This window comes from Notolabrus celidotus, chromosome 16 (genome assembly GCF_009762535.1).
Source record: "Notolabrus celidotus isolate fNotCel1 chromosome 16, fNotCel1.pri, whole genome shotgun sequence".
NCBI classification, from domain to species: Eukaryota; Metazoa; Chordata; class Actinopteri; order Labriformes; family Labridae; genus Notolabrus; species Notolabrus celidotus.
Window position 1 is genome coordinate 19769087 of NC_048287.1, and position 23114 is coordinate 19792200.

The 23114-nt window shown below is 43.2% G+C and overlaps 1 protein-coding gene across 1 annotated transcript in view; it reads right to left on the reverse strand.

Moving 5' to 3' along the window:
• jarid2b (jumonji, AT rich interactive domain 2b) overlaps window positions 1-23114 on the reverse strand; it is a 116452-nt gene that overhangs the window by 35959 nt on the left and 57379 nt on the right. The window contains exons 2-3 of the mRNA XM_034704800.1: window positions 20272-20398; window positions 11309-11429 (exon numbers count right to left, since the gene is read on the reverse strand). Of these exons, the coding sequence (XP_034560691.1) occupies window positions 11309-11429; window positions 20272-20398 (248 nt within the window). The remainder of the gene's footprint in view (window positions 1-11308; window positions 11430-20271; window positions 20399-23114) is intronic.

A 23114-nucleotide genomic window follows, 5' to 3' on the forward strand; every position in this document is an offset into this window, starting at 1 on the left:
CTCTCATAACACTCCTTCTTCTTGGTCATTTTATAAACTCTTTCATTAATGCATTTTCCTTTTGTGTCACATTTCTCCATAAGTCAATGCACAGCCATAACATATCTTATGTGGATTAGTTTTGAGCTATAGAACGCCTTACTCACTTATTACCTGTACTTATTTAACCCTATCCATGATCTTTCCTTGAGCACTTAGTGTCTTAACATAACCAGACTGCATCTATCTTAAAATGCTATGAGTTAAAAGATGAAGCAAAGTTATACAATTGGAAATCTGCAACGTTAATGTGAATGTAATCATGTTGTTTAAATATAATCTCTAACTTGCTTTATTTTGAAAATCTAACAGGGTGTTGCACAATTATTATTGCTAACTTGAAAGCAGAGCCCTGCATATTTGATGCTAGGGTGGTACCCATATCCTCATACTTTGAGGTTTAGGGCGAACACATTTGACTACCATGGCAGTGTGTGACAACATATTACAGTATGCATGATTGTTTATCTGACTCTGTGCTAATACACAGTTCAAACGTGCATCCACCCAAAACCTGCCCCATCATCCTCTAAATTCAATCATCTGCAATTTAATATGGTAGAGGAAGGAGCGATGCAGACTAAGTGGTGCGATGAACACTTTCTAAATATTAGGCAGAGGACAGACTGAGCTCTCCATAAAAGCCTCTTTGGTAAGCTGAACCCTGGATACTCTTTATTGCTCCAGCTTAAGATGAATAGGATTCAATTTAACTGCTTAAAAAAAAAGAGAGAGAGGGAAAGAGGGTGTAACAAGCACACAAAAAAGAAAGCAGGCAACAGAAATAAAACACAAGTGCAAGAGATGTGGACAGAGACTGATGAGCTAATAAAGCAATGTGCTTACTTCACCCTGTCTAGACAGTCAACCAGAGTCTTTTTAGACAAGCCTTAGGTTTTCAGGGCACAATGCTTTATTATCTGTTAACTTTTAACTATGCTGAGGAGGCCTCTCCCCCACAGACTTTACATTTGTGGCTTCATGATATCATCTTCTGAAGTATTTACGTACATTTCTGTAGGTATCACTTTTCGTATCTATCTTTTAAAAAGAAAAAAAGAAAGACTAAAGGTTACAAAGTAAAGGTTAAAAGGCTAAAAAGAAAGACTGATATAAAAGTGTGTGAGATACAAGGTCCCACAGTCCTTAGTAATTATGAAATGGAAGCAATCCTACAGCTTGTTGAAGAACCAAACAGCTGATGGAATAAATAATCAAGTTTGATTTCACCCTCCGAGCATCGGTGAACCTCCTCCCTATTGGCAAAAGTCTAAACTCTGCATGAAGAAGGTGGTGAGGGTCTTCAAGGTTGGCCTTTGACCTATGAGAAGCTCTGATTTGATAAACATGGTCAAGAGCATTAAGGTTAATGCCAACGATCTTCTCCCAGCCTATTTTTGTTAACATTGCTGAAAAAGAAAAGCTGGAGTATTGCTTAAAAACACACAAACACACACTCACTTCGAAGTCCCAAGTAGCAGGTAAATATAGAGAAATCAGCATGGGAACAATTTGCTATGACACGACTGTTTTAGTAAGTGCTGCCACTGCACTACAAGCTGAGTGGTAACACGAGCCTCTGATTTAGCCCCCCGTCTGCCTACAAGAAGGCCGCTGCCCATGAGTGAGTGTGTGTGAGGGTGTGTGTGTAAGCCAGGGTACACCATGTTCCCCAGTGGGTTGAACTATTGAACAGCCACTGGTACAGTGCCATGGAGGTATAAGTGAGGCTTGCGTAAGTTAAAATCAGCCTGATTGCCCCGATTGCAGGAGGATGAGGGGAGAGCCTGTGAGACACAGGGGAGGGAATAGAGGAAACAGAGATCCAATAGAGGGAGAAAAAGCAAAGAGATTACAGCAGGATGTCCCTATTCATCCCTTTCTAATCCACCTTTCATCCATCCCTTCCTCCCTCCATCCTTTCCTGCCACCCCCACCAGCCATCTACCCTTCAAAGGGCGGCTCTAATGTCTAATATTACACATGCCAGCGTGGCTGCTAGAGCATTGATTATCTCTGAGAGAGAGAAAGAGGGAGAACATTTGACGATCCTGTCGGGCAGCAATCCTGGGAAAGACGAGGAGAGGAGAGGAGAGGAGAGGAGAGGAGAGGAGAAAAGGGGGAGTGGATAAAGAGCCATCAGTGGTTTTGCTCAAACAAGCAAAATTAAGTAAAATGGGTTGAAGGTGGTGGCAAAGAGATAGAGGACACAGCCCCCACAAATGCACATGGATCCTGTCAATCAAAAGACACTGTATCACTGAGCTCTCGTCTTCAGTCTGCACCTCATCAACACCCTTACAGCGGCTGTCTCCATGGGAACTGGTCTCAATGGGGTCATCTAGACTTGTGTTACAAGTACGTCAACAGGCATCCACCCTTCTGAAGTGTCACCGAGGAAAACTACCCCTCTTTTAAGAACTTCAGGATTCCTGATCAGTATATGACCCCCGTTACTACTACGTCCTGGGATTTCTCCCTCTCGTTCAGTCGATAACTCAACAACCCTCGGTGCACAGTCATAAGCAGAAACCTCCTTATACCAGGTTCACTGTCAGAGCCTGAGCTATTAGCACAGAGAGCAGAGAAAGAAACTGGATGACTAAGCAAAAAAAAAAAACAGCACTCTTGCATGTGGAGCTGACAACAGCTGATTTATGAAGCTGAGTGTTGACTCATTTGTGCAGAAAACACTTAAAATAGATAGAGAAATTCTTTAAATGCCAATTAGGCAGGACTGATTGTTGAGAGAGCTAACTAATATGCATGTTTGATTTCCTGAATAAGCTGTTGGCTCGGTGTATCAGCATTTTTCCATTCTTTCATTTAATATTGATGAATGGAGTCCAATATGAACAAGTTTATGTAATATATAATTCAGAGCAGCAGCAGGGACAAACAGGGTGACACAAACACTGCTGAGGGTTTAACTCGGCAGCATGTTTTGAATGACTCATTTGTAACTCCTCATGCGTGATTCAGCATTTCTAGTTTGTTTTCAGTATGTGTGTAAATGCAGCTTGAAATAAACGGGATATAAATCAGGTTTCTAAGTCACATTCTTTTGTTTTTCTAACTACTCTGGGATGGGAGTGTTTACATTCAATAATAAAGAGGATAGACTGACACATTGGAAGAGTCTTCATGTGAAAGGGCGTTAAATGACGTATGTCTGGGGTCACACACTGTACACTGAGTCTCTTGTCAGCAACGCTGGGGTCCTCCACAAGGGAGCCCTTGGCTGTGATGTGTGCCCGTGGCCGTGTGCTCCCATTTCAGACCTTTGCTGTAGCGCCGTAACCTGATATGTGGAGAAGGCTGGCGAGTGGAACACGAGCTAGTAGTGCGTGTGTTGATTTGTGCCAATGTGTCAGCATGTGACTTTTAAAAGCCCTAGTCTGCACACTGTGAAGTTCTTCAGATACCAACAACCACCAGGGATGCCGCAGATGCATTATAGCAATAGCATTTTGAAAGAGCTTCATAAATAATCCTGAGAGGAAAAAAAATGAAATCCACTATTTCAGAAATTAAAAACCTGCTCGCACTTGTCCCTTTTTTGCAGAAACTTGTCTTATCTGAATCACTCTAGGATTGTCCACAGAGTCTCTCAGGTTTGATAAACGTTGGCATGAGTCTGTGCTGGAGTCAGACATCGCGTCCCCTCCAATGGTAAAGGTTATTGTGTGAGGAGCGGAGCACTGATCCAGTGTCTGTACCTTAGGGGCTGTATTAATTGGCTCCAGATGGCCCACATGGTGCTGATAAAAGACTACCTCGCTGCAGCTGGCTCCGTGAGTGTACTTATGTGTGTGTGTGTTTGTGTGTGCATATTGCCATGTGAGTGTGTGTTGCTTGAGTCCATCTTGTACAGATGAGAGTGACATAAAGGCAAATGTTTGTGTGCACAGGAGAGCATAGTAGTGTTTGCTGCAGGGATCAGGCTTCCAAAATGTGTTTAATCTTTCATAATATTAAAGTATGTGTTTTCTGACAGTCAGTTCAGATCAAATCCATAAGCCAATACACAAGTGTGTATACACAGTGATCATACTATTAATGCACATGTGTTAATATGAGCATTAAAGCATGTGTATAATCAGAGAAAGCTGCAGGGACATCATGTTCTTGCATGGGTGCAAAACTTCACTCACACCTTCTTGTTCTGCACATGGAGGAGTTTTTAGCCTCTGATTTAAATTAGCCTTACATTTTTCATTCAGCCTCTACAAAGCAACTACCAGGGTGAAAAGTTCATTATGTTAACCTGAGTTTGCTAAACCTTTTTCTACCTCTTTCCCGACACACACCCTGAAACTGATGATTCATGCTCAGTCTAAACAGCCGTAAATGAACGCTCACTCAAAATGTTTATTTCTTTTCTGTCCCCATGCATCTAAGAGCGAGACAGCTCTGCATTGAACTGACCCACTGACCCTGTGACTTATGCAAACAGCCCCTGCAAAGACCCCCAGTTGCATATACACAAAGCATGTGCACGCCAAACATAAATAAACACCGTCATTAGTCAATGAGCCGAGGCTGCTGAGAGGACAAAAAAAACGCACACAGGAGTCCACCTATTACTCACTGTGGTGGACTGAAGTGTTCATGTATAGAAGTCAAGTGGAACAGGCCTTAATAACCATGAGAGTAATGTATATACTGCAACACTGAGGTATATTTTGTCAGCATGTGGGTTTAACGCTCAACTGCTTTGTGTTGACATCAAGATAGATGTGAGTTATTCTGAGGTGTGATAGTTTGCCTGTGTGTGTGTGTGTGTGTGTGTGTGTGTGTGTGTGTGTGTGTGTGTGTGTGTGTGTGTGTGTGTGTGTGTGTGTGTGTGTGTGTGTGTGTCCCAGTCCAGCTGTGATGGCTATATGCCTCACCAATGAGCCTGATATTCATTTAAGATTAAAGATATATAGCCGTGCCTGCCTTCATATTTAAATATAACCTTGGCTTTTAATCCCCCTCTTTTTTTTTTTTTCGAATGAAACAATGCGACGGAAGATGGCCTGATAGGCAGATGTGAGGAGAAGAGACATCTTGACGATAGATCTGTATCTCTGAATATATAAATTCTATATTAGGTCAGATGGAAGTCAGCTCACTGTCCTCTTTGTTACATTCAATACACTACTTTACAAACAGAGCTAAATGGACATAAATAGCTTTAAAGCATATTTTTCAGAGTTAATTCAGAGGCTTTAGCGCTGGGGCAGAACTTAGTAAAACAGTCATGTCACTGAAAACTGTTCCCACGCTGGTTTCTCAGTGTTTACCAGCTCCTTGGGATTTTAAGGAAGTGGTTCTATGTGTGTGTCTGAGCTAAACTTAAATGCTTCTTCATGCATGCTTGTATCCTCATTTCAACTTAAGACGTGGTCTAGCAATGATTCGTTGGCTTAACTTTTGGTTTTAATGGTTCTAAATGCTCATGTTCTTCATTTCTCAATAGTGATCAGAATCACATGAGCACGATGTGTGGTACTACACTTTGCAGTTTAAAACATTACAGAATGATATGATGCGATATAGGATACAATATATTACAACATGATAAGAAACGGCATGAAACGATGCAGCACATTCTGTAGGAGGCTCCACAGTTGCACTGATCAATAAAATAATTAAAAAATAAGCAACAATCAACAAAAACAGAAAAAAAACGCTTCTAAACATCAAAAGCTTCCTTCATCTAAAGCCACAGAATCTGAATTTCTGTTTAAGTACATGGCAGGGAAAAAAAAAAAAAAGAAAAGACTAACAGTGTTTCCGGCCGGGAGAAAAGATAAAAACACTAACCCTCAACATATCCTTTGTTAGCAGCCAAGGTCCACTGCTCGAGTATATTCCCCCCCCCCCCCCCCCCACCCCTCTAAACACAGGCTGAACTCTAACCCGCTGACCTCTGACCCTCCAGCCCTCCTTAAATCACCACGAGAGTGGCTGACCACAGCAAGGTTAGGTCAATAAACATCAGAGACGTTTTTGAATGTGCTATGCAATCAGTCTAATTAAGCTCAGAGTCCTGCAAACAGCAGACTTAAGGCCAGAGCTCCAGATTCAGGAGGCTACAGCTTGAACAAAAGATCAAGAGCAGAAGGGGTTTAAAATAATTAAAAATAGGTTAATTACCAGAGTAGGAAACATTTATTCAATTGATTTTTTTTCACCGTTTTGAAAGCTTTTTATGATTCCCAGTTTGAAGTTTGTTTTTGTCTGTTGTACCACTACTGAGCAGACTGATTTGAAAGAAACTGAAGTACACATGTACACACAAGCATGGTGAACTAAGGGCACACATGCACACGCACTCTCTCTAACACTGATTCACTGATTGCACTGAACTGATCAATCTCTCACCTGAGCTTTTCCAATTTGCAGAAGATTCCCAGCTTGAGAAGACAAGGCCAACCCTTGCAATGGGTCATCGCACCCTGCAGTGAAGCCCCTCCAGCAACACTTTTCTCTCTCACTCACTCACTCACTCACTCACTCACTCACTCACTCACTCACTCACTCACTCACTCACTCACTCACTCACTCACTCACTCACTCACACACTCACACACTCACTCACTCACTCACTCACTCACACACTCACACACTCACACACTCACACACTCACACACTCACACACAACTGAGCCTTGGCTTCAATTGCACAGAAAGGTGTAATTCTTTCAAAGCAACTCTTTTACTCGCACTTGAAGTACAAGGTTATGCTTCTCATTGAGAGGTTTCATGTTCAAATAAGACATTCTTAGCAAGTCTTTTATTGACTTTAGTATACTTTCACATTTTTCTCAGTCATACTAAAAGCAAAGACAGGTATTTTTTGCTAAGTTCAGAACTTACGCTTTTTACAAGATGTTTTCTGTCTTCAGAGTGGATACCCAGTGGTGTGGTTCATCTGTGCTACAATCACAGCATTAGCTCTCGTATTCGACAGCGACTGTGGCAAAGAGTGCGTGCACTGAGTGACATCGCAGCACATCGGTGGATGGTTAATGCTCCTTTACCCTGCCATTTATGCAGAGCTTTAATAAAGCTGCAGCGAGTGCAGCGACAATGAGAGGAGGGTTCAGAGGAGATTTGGGGAGTGACACACTGACACGGAGAGCTGAGTCACTGACCAGAGCGACAGAGGAAGAGAGAGGAATGAAAAACAAAGAGGAGGTTTAAGTGTTCTTGATATCAGCACGTATAATATGATGATAATATGAAGCAATCCTGACTGTGTTTTTAAAGCCAGCATTTGACTGATACTCCTATTAGTTTGTGTGCAGCTACTCCACTATGTGCAACTTCAAGTGTTAGCGCAGGCTCTGCTCTACATATGTGTTACCTCACAATACCACCCAGAGTAATCAATACACATATAATGGCCTTTTATTAACGCACACATTTGCTGTGTGTGCGTGCAGGCCTGCGCGCACATGCATGTAATCCCTCATAAATGGAAATGGTGATTATGCATTACTGACAAGAGTCATTGGTTACGCTAGACAAGACGAGCCTCTGTGTGTGTGTGTGTGCGTGTGCGTGTGCGTGTGTGTGTGTGTGTGTCTGCGTGTGTACACACTTGGCATTCATTAAGTCGAAACAAAACAAGCGGCAGCAGCTGAGTGTGTGAGTGTGTGTCTTGGCCGCGACAACAGAGAGAAGAGATTCAAAGAGAGCCAAAAGTGGGGTCAGTGAAGAGAGAGAGAGAGAGAGAGAGGGGAAAGTGAAGAGTGAGAGAGAGTGAGAGAAAGGAAAGTAAGAAGAGGGGAGAGAGAGGAGAGAGAGGAGAGAGAGGAGGCAGAAATTAAGTTGAGAAGTCTGTTAAAGAGGGACACTCAACTTCAGACTCTCACACACTTTTGCGGCACTTCACAAGTTTCGGTTCACCTTTTTAACTCAAAGCTGAGTTACCATGAGAACGACTTACAAGTGTTTATCTGAGCTGAATAAAATCATGCATCGTGAACTTTAATCACATCTGATTAGGTGTTTTATTAAGTGATCTTTATACGTGTATCCAGCACAAAATGACTCCCTGGTTAATTATATTCAACACAAGTTTAAAAACCAGATATCCATACCTCTGGGCTCCAACGTACACACAGGCGAGCCAAAAATCTGTCCTAATCATGAAAAAGAAAACCGCACTGGAGTCATTTTTTAAAAGCAGTAATACTGAATTAAAATACCAATGACTGATTTCATTTATTGCTCTGTAAGATTTACGAGCGACTGGCTGGACGCCAAACTTATGACAGCTCATTGGAGGAGAAAGTTTCTGTAACAGCAGTGTGCTTAATGGTGGGAATAAAGACTTGTATGAAGGGGAAACCCAAAAGTATTTGACTGAACTTCACAACAACTGTGGAAAAGTCGAAGTTAAATATGCTATGGTTTTGGGGGAGAAGCGTTTTAAAGCCTGTTTTGTTACTTGACACTGGTCTTTAAGCTAAATGTGGGAACGGGAGAGAGGTGTGGGAATATAAGTAGGTCAGTAAACCATGGCAGTGCAGATGAAACAACACTAGGTTAAGTTTCTGTGTGTGTGTGTGCATATATGTATGTGTGTGTGCGTTTCACTTTTGGCAAGGGAAACCCCATTTGCAGAATATGGTCATGCTGGTAGTTTCGGGCTACAATGAGCTGGCATGTTTGCAGGGATGTGCTGCCAGTCTTGCCACCAATCTCAGGAGCATGGGAAGGCAAACACAGAGCTGATCTCAAAGACTTCTGAAGGGAGCCGCTTCCTGCCAAAAATCACTTGCACCTGTCCTTCTGTTTCTGCTTCCCTTCCTCTCTTTATCATCTGCTGCTCCTCCCAGTCTCTCCCCTCTCTTGTCTGCGCTCGATCCCTTCATCCTGTCTCAACGTTGTGAAACTTTTTCTTTGCTTTAAAATTTTTTTAAAAAGAGAGAAAAATTGGACAGCGCTGCTCCTCCCTTCTGCTTAAGCCAGTGCCAGGTGTAAAAGCAACCTGGCATCATCTCAGTTAGTCCTGTTCGGGAACAGTGTGGGGCAGCCATGCCAGGGCACGGGAGTCATCCCTCACACGTAGAAAACACACACACACACAGACAAACACACACACACACACACCACACACACCACACACACACACACACACACACACACACACCACACACACACACACACACACACACACACACACACACACACACACACACACACACACAACACACACACACACACACACACACACACACACACACAAAATAAGCTTTTTAAGAGGGCATGAGGTATTGCCAAGCACTGGCTAGGCTTGTGTTTCATTAGCATCAGATAGAGAGCCTTTCTTCATTCAGTCCTGCTGTGTGTGTTTGCAAGTGTGTGTTTAGTGGATAATGAAAACCACGGATAAGGCTGGCCTCTAACTGAACTCCGTGCAACTCGCAGCACTACAGGCTGTCTGAGGAATAGAGAAGAAATGTGAGTGTCCTTGTTAAACGTTATTTCTTCAGTGCTTTTCCTCTGCAGTTTGTCAAGACGAGAGTGTTTATACCAAAGCAAAGGGTCATTAGAATTCAATTCAACATTTTCTATGTTTGTCAGTCAAGGCCAGCCTCTTTTATGCTGCCTGGCTTCCAGATCACCTGTTACTACATGTTCTTGCATAAAAAGGATGCTTTCTCCTTCTTTAACCTCGTGAATTCCAGTCAAGACAACCATAACATACTCTCAAATCTTATCAGTTGCTTCAGAGGCGCGCTCCTCCTGTTTCAAAGCCAGGTAGATGAAAGCTGGTAATGACCGTGCTCAGATTTTTTGGAGGTTACAGTATCGAATGACAGCTAGCAGGACTCAGGCAGGTGCTGGACACGCTGTGAATGGAGCCTGTATGGGCTGCTCATTACAGAAGGACATCTGCTGCCGTCCAGCCCCTAGACTCCGCCCCCCCCCTAAGCCTTACACTGATGCTTTGATGCCCTGTCAGTGTGTGTGTGGATGCGTGTATGTGTGTGTGGAAGGGAGAGAGGGACCAGCGGCGGAACAAAACAGCACACAAGCACACAGTCGTGCACCCACGCTCACACACACACACACACACACACACACACACACACACACACACACGCTCACACACACACACACACACACACACACACACAACACACACACACACACACACACACACACACACCACACACACACACACACACACACACACACACACACACACACACACACACACACACACACACACACACCTGCCTCCTACGGTAGCTTAGATTTAAAAGACGTGACAATGGGAATAAAACAGAAAGGTTTACGGCTACTGGTTTGGGACACAAAAATTTAAGTGTGTCCTTTTGTGGCAGAGGAAAAAATAAATAAAAAAATCACACCAGCCATTTTTATCTGCTGTACACTCTATGAAGCGTGATTATTTGTAAATCATATTTTCCAGCTGCTGATTTCAAAACCTGCTTCATACTGAATGAATCACGAGCGTCACATTTTCCAAAAGATTCCATTTTTTCCAGGAACATTTGTCTTAGAGAGAGAACCAATCCCTCTGTGGAAATCAATTTCAAGTCTGATATGAAGCTTTGATTGAAAGAAAAATCCCAGCCTCTACATTAAAAGCCCGTTTTTTAAATGTTCTGCTTTTGAATAAATTGCAACATGGCTAATTATAAATGACTGAAGGGGCATTTGTGTTCAAAGACGAGGGGGTGAGGCTCATTAAAAGGACCTCAGCGCCCTGTACAGAGTGGCACTATTTACTCCACTGTGTTGACTGTCATCTTCTATTACAGAACTAATGGCCAACTTGCTCCTGTCCAGAAGAGAAGAGAAAGAACTGACAAAGAGAGTTCATACACTAAGTTCATAAATCAATGCAGGCCTTCAGTAGCACTGACACATTATGCATTGATTGGCTGGGGATCCCAGAGAAGAGTAAGAGAGGATTAATTACTCAAAAAGAGGAAGACAAAGTGAGTGTGTGAAACTTAAAAGCAGCTGGTATCACGTGGCAGCGTTTTCACTCTCAACGTTCAGGAAACACTGCTCTTACACTCTGTGAAATGTGCAGAAAGTTTCCAACAATCACACTCACAGCATCCTCTTCATCATCATCAGCAGCAGCTGTTGGCATTAAAATACACACAGATACCAACGGCCTCATGATCCTACACCTGTACTAGACTCGGTGATCTTTAAAGCTCTTGGATGATCTGATGATCCACAAACAGGATTAGGAACCTTACACACACACACATGCACAGTCTCACCTCTTCTTAGGAGGGCCATCCTCGCCGTACTTGCTGCTCCCGTCCAGGCCCTGCGAGTGCAAGGACCCATCGTGGCCGCCCTTTGAGCCCGAGCCGTTCAGCTGCCCGTTGACTAAAGAACCTGAGAAGAGAGAGACTGTCATCAGGAAACAGTTGAATGACTGCTCAAGAGGAAAAACCTTCCACCTCGTGTAATCAGGCACGCTTCCATGTGTGTGTTTTTATGATCCAGAGGATTAAAATTGCATTAAAATGCAGTGTCTTCAGGGAAAAACAATGTTTGTTTTTTTCATCTGACAGTGCTAATAAGACTTCTGTTTTTGATTTGACGCAGTGGAGAGGGTTGAGGCAGAGTGGATACATTTCTTTTGATATGATTATGGTAGGTCTGCTTTATCAGACAGCGTGGAGTGTACAGAGCAAGGAAAAACAGGATGTGACACAAACAAAGGAGCTGATAATACAGAGAACACAAAGTCTTAAAGCCTTTCTTTTGTAAATAAGCTGAGGAGTCACCCAGTCACAAACCCCTCATGTAGACCCTTCACATCACACATTTAATGCAGCAGACTTGCAGCTAGGTTCACAGCAAGAAAAGTGTTTCTGATTAATTTTCTGTCCCTGTCAAATTCAACTAGTTTTCTCTGCTTATGTGACTGATGGGACACATGCCCTTTGACATGAGCATTCAAAAAAAAAAAAAAACAAGCCCAAGGCAGTGAGGAGAAGTGAGCAGATACTGCTGGACTTGAGTTTCTTGGTGAGCTCAATTGACAGAGGCCCTAATCAAATATTTAGTGAGCAAGTCAGACAAAAAAAATAAGCCCCCAGACAGATTCTTAAATCAAAAGCAACAACAGGCACCAAGAATTCAAATTAGGTCAAACAGAGGAGTGGAAGTCAATGGTAATTAAGGAAGACAAGCAAATTAAATAGATAGCACAGGGCTCGATTTCCTCATGGCAGTTTTTGTTGGGAGTCTTTGAATTGTCATACGGGCTTGTCTGAATGAGCAAACTAGTCAAGGAAAACAACAGGAAGTAGAAGAGCTTTAGGGAGTCTTAAAAAAATGAAGCCAAGACAGAGCGTTAGCAACTGGAGACTGACGGGGGGAGTCACATGTTTGAAACTGCAGCGCTCTGCCTGTTTAAACTGCGCTGAAAGCAGAAGATTTATATCAGTGAGTGAGCAATGCAGCAATCAAACTTTTTACACTGGCAATAATTAATCACATTTTACCCGTTTTGACACGTATTCATGTCTGACTGGACTTTGGTTTGGCAGGTTGTTCAATTATTCACCTCCATTTTTGCAAAAACAAATGATTGACTCACTAAAGACCCCAGCTCTGAGCGGTTTGTTTAACAAAAGCAGAGCTGTCAAACCCCTTTCATTCACCTTTCTGCAGGTATGTCACTGAGAGGTTTTATTTAGTTCATTGCCCTCACTGCACAGCCAGTGAAATTCCATTTGACTGATGCTTCGGAGGGATGTGTCACTCACCCGGCACCAACTTACTCCTAATGGTGGGTGTCAGAAGGAAAATAAATTAAGATATAAATACAAGGGGGCACGGTTAAGGATAAGTGGCAACTTGAATGATAGCCTCGTTAGCGAGGACGCTACTGTTGGAACATGCCCGGGCACTGTGTCATCAGAGAATGATGGGACGGAAGGGGGAAGTAGTGCGATTAAATGACAGTGTGTGAGCAGGTAAGAGCAGTTTTCAAACATATGATTTAACTGAGATTTATAAATGTGCTTTGAGCTGAATGGACACACACACTCAGAGTATCTCATTGCATAGACACAGGCTGTTGGTTTCCCTTCACACACAACACACACACACACACACACACACACACACACACCACACACACACACACACACACACACACACACACACACACACACACAACACACACACACACACACAACACACACACACACACACACACACACACACACACACACACACACAGGGCAGGTCAGTACCTGAGAGCGGAGGTACAGTCATTGCACACACATCATTGCGGTCATAGAGTTAAGAAGTGCCGGCGTGATGAGTAAGGCCGTAGCACTGCTGGCAATGCTTAATGTTGGCGTTAGGGAGCCGCAAAGTCTATATGTAGGAGTGAATCACTGCTCTACAATGTCACTGTTGGCACGAAAGGCCTACAATCGCATGCCCTAAATCAATCAAGAGGTTTACTTTGAGTGCTTTGAAGTTTACGCTTTAGGGCAAAGTACAATTTCATTTAATGAAAATCTTGTGTGGCCACAGAGGATTCAATCAACCAGCATGGGAAAAAAATTTGGGGGAGAAATTTTAAAGATTCACTTTCAGTCCAACAGTTTTCAGTAGGCATGAGGATCACCAGGTTTGATGATGACATGATGATATATAGCCCACGATCAGGGGCGTTGTATGTCGGGGAAAAGTAGGACAAACTACCTAGGGCCCAAGTGGGGAGGGGGGCCCTTAATGGACCTGAAATAAAATGTGTTTTCTACTACGATTTTCTTTTGTTTTGTTATAACTGCAATATGATAAACTAAAATTGTCTGAATAAAGACAAAAAACATTCAGAATTTCCGGCTCCGTGGAGCTGAATCTGATTGAAAGTAACTGTAGGGTTTTTAGAGCTTTATTTACTTCATGAGGTTAGATTATACCAAATAATGCCACCTTGTTGTTTTTCACTTTGCTTCAAATAATCTTGTTCAAAGAGGTGGACAGTCTGAAGGTCAATATTGTGCAGTTACATTTGGATAAATTGTAAAAAAAAAATAATAATAATATTGATATGTAGCTTAGATTTGAGTCAGTTACCAGGATAGTTTTAAGCATATATTTTTTGTTTAATGCAAATAAACCAGTATTTATAGCAGCATTGTTATATTTTGTAGGGTTGGCTGTGGTGATGGGGACCACTGAGATATCTTTTCATGGGGCCCAGAATTCCTGGCGATGCCCCTGGCCACGATACATTGCTTTCACTTATTTATTTCTATTTGATATTAGAAGACAAACTTTACTTTGTATTTACTTATTCTTATTGAATTAAATAATATTGGATCGTAACTTGGCTTTAGTGTATTCATAAAATATTGCCATGCAAGATATTAGCATGCTATGTTGTAACATAGTTTTTCCACCTTTGCTTACTTTCTGTTATAATAAGTAATAAAAGATGGCGGCACTACAAACAGGATATGGTGCAAAAAAAAATTGGATCAGGAATTGTGGACGTGTTTTTTCCCGTGAAACTAAATAGCTCATTAACTTTGATTGTTGAGAGAAAATGACTGACACGTGATGTCCCAATAGAACACAAATAAACAGGCAGAGGCCCATTTATTCTCCTCTCTTCTCCACTCCCTCCCTTCCCTTTCTCCGTCTATCCCCTTATTCCTCTGAAGACTTGTTTGACATATGCTGGTTGCACATGAATGCTCATCTGAGGGGCAGAGCTGGGAATCACGGGACCAGCCAAGGGGGCCGGGGATGGGGGTGAGCGTGGCGCACAGGCAGGGGAAAGGCCAGGACCTTGATTTAAGCTCCTGGCTGTAGAAGTGGCAAAGGTTGGGATTGAGGACGGAAATGAAATAAGTGTACCATCCCCAATAGCTGCTCCTTTGGGTGGGGGTTTCTAATCAGATTTATGCATGCTTAACTAAGCCCATCGCCTCGCTCTGTTCACCTCTGAGTCTCGAGAGAGCAGGAGGGAGTGAGCAGAGGTACATAGCGTAACATGGCGTATCACAGGGCTGAGAGGAGCCTATTAGCGGAGCTGCTATAATGGGCAAAGTGGGGTAGTCATGCCATAAGAAAGAATCAGTGTGAGTTCAGAGAGAGCGTTTAAAGGTTCTTGATTACACCGAAAAACATGGGCATTAATGTAAAAATGAGTGTGATGTCACAGCTAATGAGCACAGAACCATATAAGGGGTGTAATTTGGCTTTGATTTAATGGTTAGCAGATAAATCAAAGCACACTGTGAACTGATGTCCTCCTCATGAATGATGCTCAAATCCTAGTTCAAATTCTAACTATATACAATACTTTAATCTCCTTTTCCTTCTTGTATACAAGAGCACTACTATTCTATTCCTGCCTCTTGTTCAAGTAAGCCTCTGTGCCTGTATTCAATTAAAAAAAGCGGGATAATAGAAAAGAAACAACGTGATGTTTTACTTTAAGGAGACTCCCTACAGTATCCATTCCCAGACGTCCTTCAGAATAAAAGCAGATACTAAAATCAGCTGCCTGGGATTTCAAATTGCCCAAAATATATTGTTCCTCCTTTCAAAATTGCAGCTAACATCACGGCGGGACACTTACCACAAGCCAGAACAAAGGCAAACAGCACTGTGCGTCAAGGCTGTAAATCTAAAGCATCAAAGGCAGAGATGGGATCTTGTGTGGCCTTGAAATGCTGCGTTAAAAGAGCACATGGAGACAGAATAGATGCAAAGTCTTTTATCACTTTACTAGCTTCCTCGATTCTCCTCTCGATTTGTCTCCTTTTAGCGCTTCTATCCTTCTCTGGTGGTTTTCCAGAGCGAAAATCGAGGGCCCACGCGGTGTTTATAGCTGCCACGGCTGCCACTGCGGCCATGCAAGGGGCTGGCAGCATGGGAAATACAGACAGACAGCAGAGTGACAGCCGAGCGAGTGCTGACGGAAAGGGGACGACGTGCATAAAAACGGGGGGCAAAAGCAGCAGGTCCTGAGACAGGGAGACAGATAGGAAGGGAAAGAGAGGGGACAGTCGGAGAAATGGGCGAACAGTGAGCCCCCTTCTCTCCTGCTTTCTGGCCAGCAGCCAGCTCCTCCATCAATAGCTCTCAGGGAAATGGAGAGGGAGGACAAGGAGAGGGAAACGGCGAGGTAAGGAGGTGCAGCTCATACGATTCGGAGAACAGGAGACGGAGGGAGACTAGCGATGGAGGAAGGATGGAAAGGAAAAAAGGCAGGGCTTGGGTGACAGATAGTGTGGATAGTTAAGACAGACGGGGCAGAGGACGGGAAGGACAAAGCAGCAAAAGAGGAAGGTGCTGAGAAAAGAAAGAGAGACAGAGACTGATGGAAGAGGAGGGCGGTGTGGAGATACATAATCAAGGAGATGGAGCAGCAGGAGGGAGAGAGGAGACAGGAGCTTGCGGAGAAGGCAGTAACCAGAGTCCTATTGATGTGTAATGAATCCCTGCATCCGGGGGGAGAGACGACCGGAAGGACGGACAGACGGATGGAGGGAGAGATAGGGATGAGACACGGAGAGGAAGAGAAGGAATGAGACTAGAGGGGAGGACAGAGCGGAAGCCGGGATGCAGAAGGGCATAATGTCATTTGTTAAATAATGCAGGCGGGGAGCGGGAGAAGCAGGAAGTGTGATGGACACAGAGATGGACGGCTGCCAACAGACAGAGGTAAAGTGGTTAGAGAGATGGCATAATTGCTGGCTACTGGCAGAGAGAAAGCTGGGTGGGTGGGGAGAGAGATCGGCACACACACTCACACACAGACGGACGCATACACACAGACGCGCATGCAGCTGACTGACAGACAGCCACACCCCTTCTAAAACAGATAGCCACTGCTGCCACACAGTGACGGAGCGAGGAGGAGGAGAGATGTGGAGTCTGGGTTTGGATGGCGGTATGTAAGAAAGGGAGGAGGGGGAGACAGAGAGCTAGGGAGGGGGACTCATGCTGCTTTACAGAGGTGTACATGCAGGTGACCTCCTTCAGTCTCAAGACACCGATTTTCTAAAAAGGTGGGAGCTTATCTCAGCGGTGCTCAACTTTCTATCGCTCTGGCCTGAAAGGCTGTCATAAAAATGACTCATAAGAGGAGTTATTCACTTTTATTTGACAGGATTAACTAACTAATAGAAGAAATAATCAACAGGAAAAAGACTAAAAAAGGTATTACATTTATACATGTACATATTATATTTTTAAGTCCAGTTTATAAGGAGAGACAGGAAAAACATACTACTAATCAAAACACTACTGCTTAAAGCTCCTGTGAGTGACCTGCAGTTTGTGTCAACTTTGGCACCCCATGTGGCCAGGACACATCATCTCATCTCTGTGCTGAAATTGCTCTGTGCATGTGAAAGGAATATCTTTAACAAACTAATAATATATTTTACTCTGCTGTCTTCTATTTGTCAAATGTATCGCTCATTGTGAATGTTTGTCATGGAAAATTAGGGGAAAATGGCTTTTGTGCAGTCTTATCTTTAAGTCTTTCACCCACCCCGCAGCTGCCCCTCAGCTACAGTTTTCATTATAATTAACTTTATTGAAATATTTCATCTTTTTTTCTGTTTTAACCTTTATTTAACCAGGTAAGTCAATTGAGAACCAATTCTCATTAGGCTTTTTTTTACTTTTCCCCCCAGAACTAGGGACTTTACCCCTGAACTACATGTGTTTCGACCAGAGGAACCAGGGTCTAAATTTAGTTCAGGGGTAGTTAATCTCCCCCTGAAAAGCCCCTGCTTTGGGCGTAGTACTTTTTAAGGTCTTGGGACTTTCGGCTGAACCTAACCGTGTTTGTGCAGCTTACACAGTTGGTGAAACACAGAGGGAGTTCCTGGGAATGCATACTAGTTTAGTTATTTATTAAGATTTCAAAATATTATTTAATATCTTTTTTTTCTCCATACGTCACTGGCCTGATTTGCACAATCTACCTGGGACTTCAGCCCGCAGTCGAAACACAGACAACAATGTGGGCAGAGGAACCTTTTAGTTCCAAGGAAAGTAGTTCTGGGGGCTAAAAGACCCGGAAGTCTTGGCCGAAACGCACCTATTTACAATAACGACCAGGGACATCTTGACACTGGTGATTTTGTTTGATATTGTAGGTCATAAAGAGACACCAGGAGTGATTTCAGTCGGTTTATAATAAGTTAAAAACTCCTTACAGGAGCTTTAAAAAGGCTATATTTATTTTTTCATATTTTGCAGATAAAGTTATCCAATCATCTGCTAGTAAAATATATGACAGTTCTCTCACATCCATCGTATTTTTCTACTTCATCCGATGATGTTTTTTTTAAATGCCTGAATCTCCAAAATGGCTGATAGCTGTCAGTGAGCCTGAAAACTAAAGCACATGCCTGATTCCATTAAAAGCCCAAACTCTCTAACCCACAGTCCTCTAACCAGCAGGAGCTGCCCATTCAGGATGTAGTGCATGCTGGGTGCGATCCTCCAAAATGGCTGACAGTTTCACCACAACATCGATGCAAAGCGGGGGGAACTGTGCTGCTGGTGCTGCCTCCAAAGCCTTGCTAACATACGGTGCTCTAAAACAGCAGGGCCAGTCTATTCAGCCCGGCTCCCTTTTGTGTCAGTGCGGGCTGCTGTCATTACCCCCGGCACGACGGGCCGCCAACGCTTTCTAATGACTCATTTTTATTCAGGCGATAAGGTCAGCTACCCGCGGCGGCTTAAAAGGCCCTGAGGAGCTGTGGAGTGGCAGCTACGAGATGCCAGACAGTCACACGGAGATACACAAGCTACAGGAGAGGGGAGTGGGTTCTCTGCACAGACACAGAGAGATGAAATGAAGGTGTGGAGAAATCTATAATAAAGAAAACAGGAGAAAGAAAAGGGAGCGAAAAATGGTATGAAAGACAAGCTTCATTTCAAAAGAGACTTCCCTCCTGTCTCTCTGTCTATCTTTCTGCAGAGCTGGATGGCTGCACGGCTTCCCTTTCTTAGGGTGTCTGGGTTGTGTTAATGTCAGCTGAGAATAGCTTCTGAAGCACGTGTGAAGTTCAAATCTCCGCTGCTGGCTGGCTGAGGGCTTTTGTCGTGTGGGAGCATCAGTGTCAAACAAAGACAAGGTGGCAGTCTGGTTCAAAACTCGCTCTTCCTCCCCCCCTGTGCTCTTACGACTCTTCTGTTGTTTCAGGTTTACACAGTACAACAGAAAAGTCCCTCAGGTGTAACCATAGCAGGCTTCCACCTGGAATTGGATTTCTGTCAAACTCAGCAACCTCAGGAATTAATTCATGTCAGGGATTCTATTAGTCCTTGTTTTAATGAGTCTGGACACAAGGGTTATATGTAAATGTACACGCTGGGAAAGATTAACAACACTTTAACATGTGTTTTTTTCTTATGTGGCACCACCAGGTTTCCTCTGTCTGATGCTTTAACAACAGAAAAGGAAAACTTTCAGTTCAATGGCTCCTTTGAGGATGTGACACTGAACCGGCAGAGTGAAAGACTGCAGCTTGCTGCCCACTGACCCACAACAAAAGGCAAATGAGAGTCCTTGATCATCTGTTCTTCATTTGATTCTGTCTATTTTCTGTTAAATCAGGCTCCAGAGTCAAAGAAAACACGCTTAGGCCTGATTTAAAGACCAAGCAATAAAACTGTCGCCTACAATTAAAGCAATGGAGAAAAGGACTGAGCCGCTAATGTCAGCCAAGCCAGACAAAATTGGCAACTCTGACATTTACTGCACAAAATGCCAGAGCAGCTCCGGCTTTCTTTGCCTTCTTTATTCCATCAAAACACAGTTAAAGTTTACAACATGTCATAATTCGTGATTTTAAGATATCCTTTAATTGTTGCAGGGATGGCTAAATTACACAGATATAGATTTTCATTATATTTCCAATCAATTCATAGTTTTTGCAAAGCTTTCATTACAGCTTTATGAAGACAGGCAAGTTTTTTATGCATGAAAAATTGACTTTTTCTATTTGACACCACTGTGAGCCTTATTCTTAGACTGATTTGTAGAGTGTGTAAGTTGTATGAATTTCACTTAAACCAGCAGGAGGTCAGTTCCTCTACTCCCTGCTATTCCTGCTACACCGAAATACAATACCAAAGGACAGTGAAAGTACAAGTGCACAAATGGAATGATACGACACACACACAGTGGTGCAGGTCCCTGTCATCGAAGATGTGTATATAAACTCACCATTTGAGTTTGTGGTTCCGTCTCCATCCAGCTGCCGTTTCTGTGCACTCCTAAACTCCTTAAGTGAGAGGTAAAGCACCTTTCGCATGACCCGCTCCTCTGACCACGGGATCCCATCACTGTCATCCTGTGGAAACATCCAGAGAGACAGAAAGAGAGAGAGAAGGTCAGTACCAAACACTATCCCAAGTAACAGGTCTGTTCCTGAGATAGAAGACAGATGTTTATAACAAAAACAGGTCGGGTCAGATAAAAGCAACAAAGGGTCCTGCAGGGTTTGCAGGGCGAGCAATGTTTGTGTGGAGCTTTTGCCTTTGATTTTGTTGCAGATGCACAAACTCTTAAGACTAAAAAAGAGAGAAAAGGCTGATGTTCTGATGATTAAACAGTCCATATTAGGGATGTACACAATTAATCAATTATCGATTAATTGATTGTTAAGACATTACTCGAAATACGCATTTTTGTTTTCAATGTTCCGTCATGTGGAATGGACAACATGTGGTCTCATATTACAATCATCTATCAGGGAGGTGTTTTAAGTTGAAAGCATGTTTTGATGTGAATCAGCTGTTAAAGGTGTTGTGCACAGCGGATACGCTCAGCTGGTGGCTGCGGCTGTGCGTCAGGCTGCCAACAACGACACGGACACAAAAGGTTGATAACTTTAAACAGGACATTTCCCAAGCTTTAGATACAAAGGCAACAGACTGGTGGGTGTTGCTAGTACACTATGTTTGCAGATCAGCAACATCAGAACCGTCTGAGCTTTTCTGCCGCTGGACTGATTATGACCCGGTTGCTTTCCCGGCTGACACCTGATCAAATACACTTTTTTTTTCTCAATAAGAACAAATAGACAAAAAGTACTTCAGACTCAGAGTGTCCAGTTTTCTGTTAGTATTATGAGCCTTCACTTTTTAACATGTACCCATATTCAATACCGTCAGTTCTATGCATTTTGTTGCTATAGAAACTATGATCTAGGGGGGGGGGGGGGGGGGGGGGGGGGGGGGGGGGGGGGGGGGGGGGGGGGGGGGGGGGGGGGGGGGGGGGGGGGGGGGGGGGGGGGGGGGGGGGGGGGGGGGGGGGGGGGGGGGGGGGGGGGGTGTGGGGGGTATTGCCCTATAGGACGAATAATGTTTTTTTAATTGATTAATCGATATGGGATCGTTAACATTTCAAAATCGATCATGGAAAGGAAACTTAAAATGTACATCCCTAGTCCATATTCACCTTCTTCACCCAATCAACTGCCCTAGAGTTATCATGCACCTTTCATTCAGTACAGGATTCTGAAAACAGCTAAATGTTTCCTCAAAGATGAAGTAACTGAAGCTGCAGCCAGTTAGCATTTTGGGTATCAGCAGAACACAGCAACACAGGAAACATAAAAAAAGTGTTTCATGCAGTGTTGAAAAGTTAGGACAGCTTCTGTAGGAGGAAACAGACTACAAGGCTCTGGACCAACAGGATGTCCCCCTAGATATTGTTCTGGAGGCCGTTTCTCAATACATCATGACATTAGCATGACACAGCATTAGCATGACATAGCATTAGCTTGCAGCTAGACACAGAGCACCACATTAGCATGAGAATGCGTGGTGCGACTGCATCTCACCACTGTGCCGTGATGGGAGAGTGTTACTGTGATGAATGGGTAGGAGAGCGAATGAAAAGGGCATCATGGGACTTTGAGTGCATGTGCTGTAATTTTTTTCGTACGGAGATTCGGAGAAGTCACAGGCAAGACATTGTTTTCCAAGACATGGATGTATTTCTTATAATTCAGATTAAATAGAACATACAGCATATCAAAGCCACCAATTTTGAAAGGCTATATAGCTAATATTAAGAATTTTAACTGTTCAATAGAAAAATATTGCACTGCACGAGCCTTGTTAAAAATGGGTCTTTACTTTAGTGAGTGTCCAACTGCAATAACCAGACTTCTCTCCCCCCCTCACTTTGCTACTCTCAATGCTCCAGCAGCTGTGTTTGATGTCGAACATTGCTAATGACTAAAGGAAATGAGATTAGGACATGAGCAACAACAAAGAGGTATTAATAAATAATGGAAACTGGAAATAGCTTTCTTTAGTCAAGCCATGGGGCGAGTAGATTTCTGCTGCGAGGTTTGAGAGAAGAAGAAAAAAAACACTCTCTGTCTTTGTGCTGAAAAGCTAATGTATGCTAATTATTTGAATTAAAAAACATTTCTGATCCTGTCGGCTCATCTTCCTCCTGTCTGAGTTGAATGTAAGAGGCAGACGTGAACAGCGCCGTGTGTGGGAGTGCTTTTCTGATTATACAGTTGACTCAGATCATTCGGAGTTGGCTCAGCTAAGCAGCTGGCGGGCATCACGGTGACATCAGCGTAGGGTTTATTAAAAGTCTCCACCTCGCAAGAAAATAATTACTCAAAGATGTTTTAGTGCTGCTTTAATAACAAGATAACAGTCATATATAGCGCTCCATAGTGAGCTCTCAAAAAGGCAAAACAGAGTGTGTGTCAGACTGTGTTTCTGTCTGACTGGCTGTGGGAGGACGCATAATATTAGGAGGAGATTAACTTTCTACCTTTCACACAGTGATGGAAATGCGACTGACATTACTGCTGCTCACACATTTCTCTCAAACGCTGCTATCCCAGGTCTAGTGCATGCATTTCACACTCTTTCAGACACAAGACACCATAGATGCATTGATAGAATTACTATACATGTATGACATGAAAAGACTTTGGTATGGTTTCCTTAAAGCTCCTGTAGGGAGTTTTTATCTGCTCATGAAACAGGCTGAAATTAAAATTGATGCCTCTTTGTGACTTACAACTGCAGACC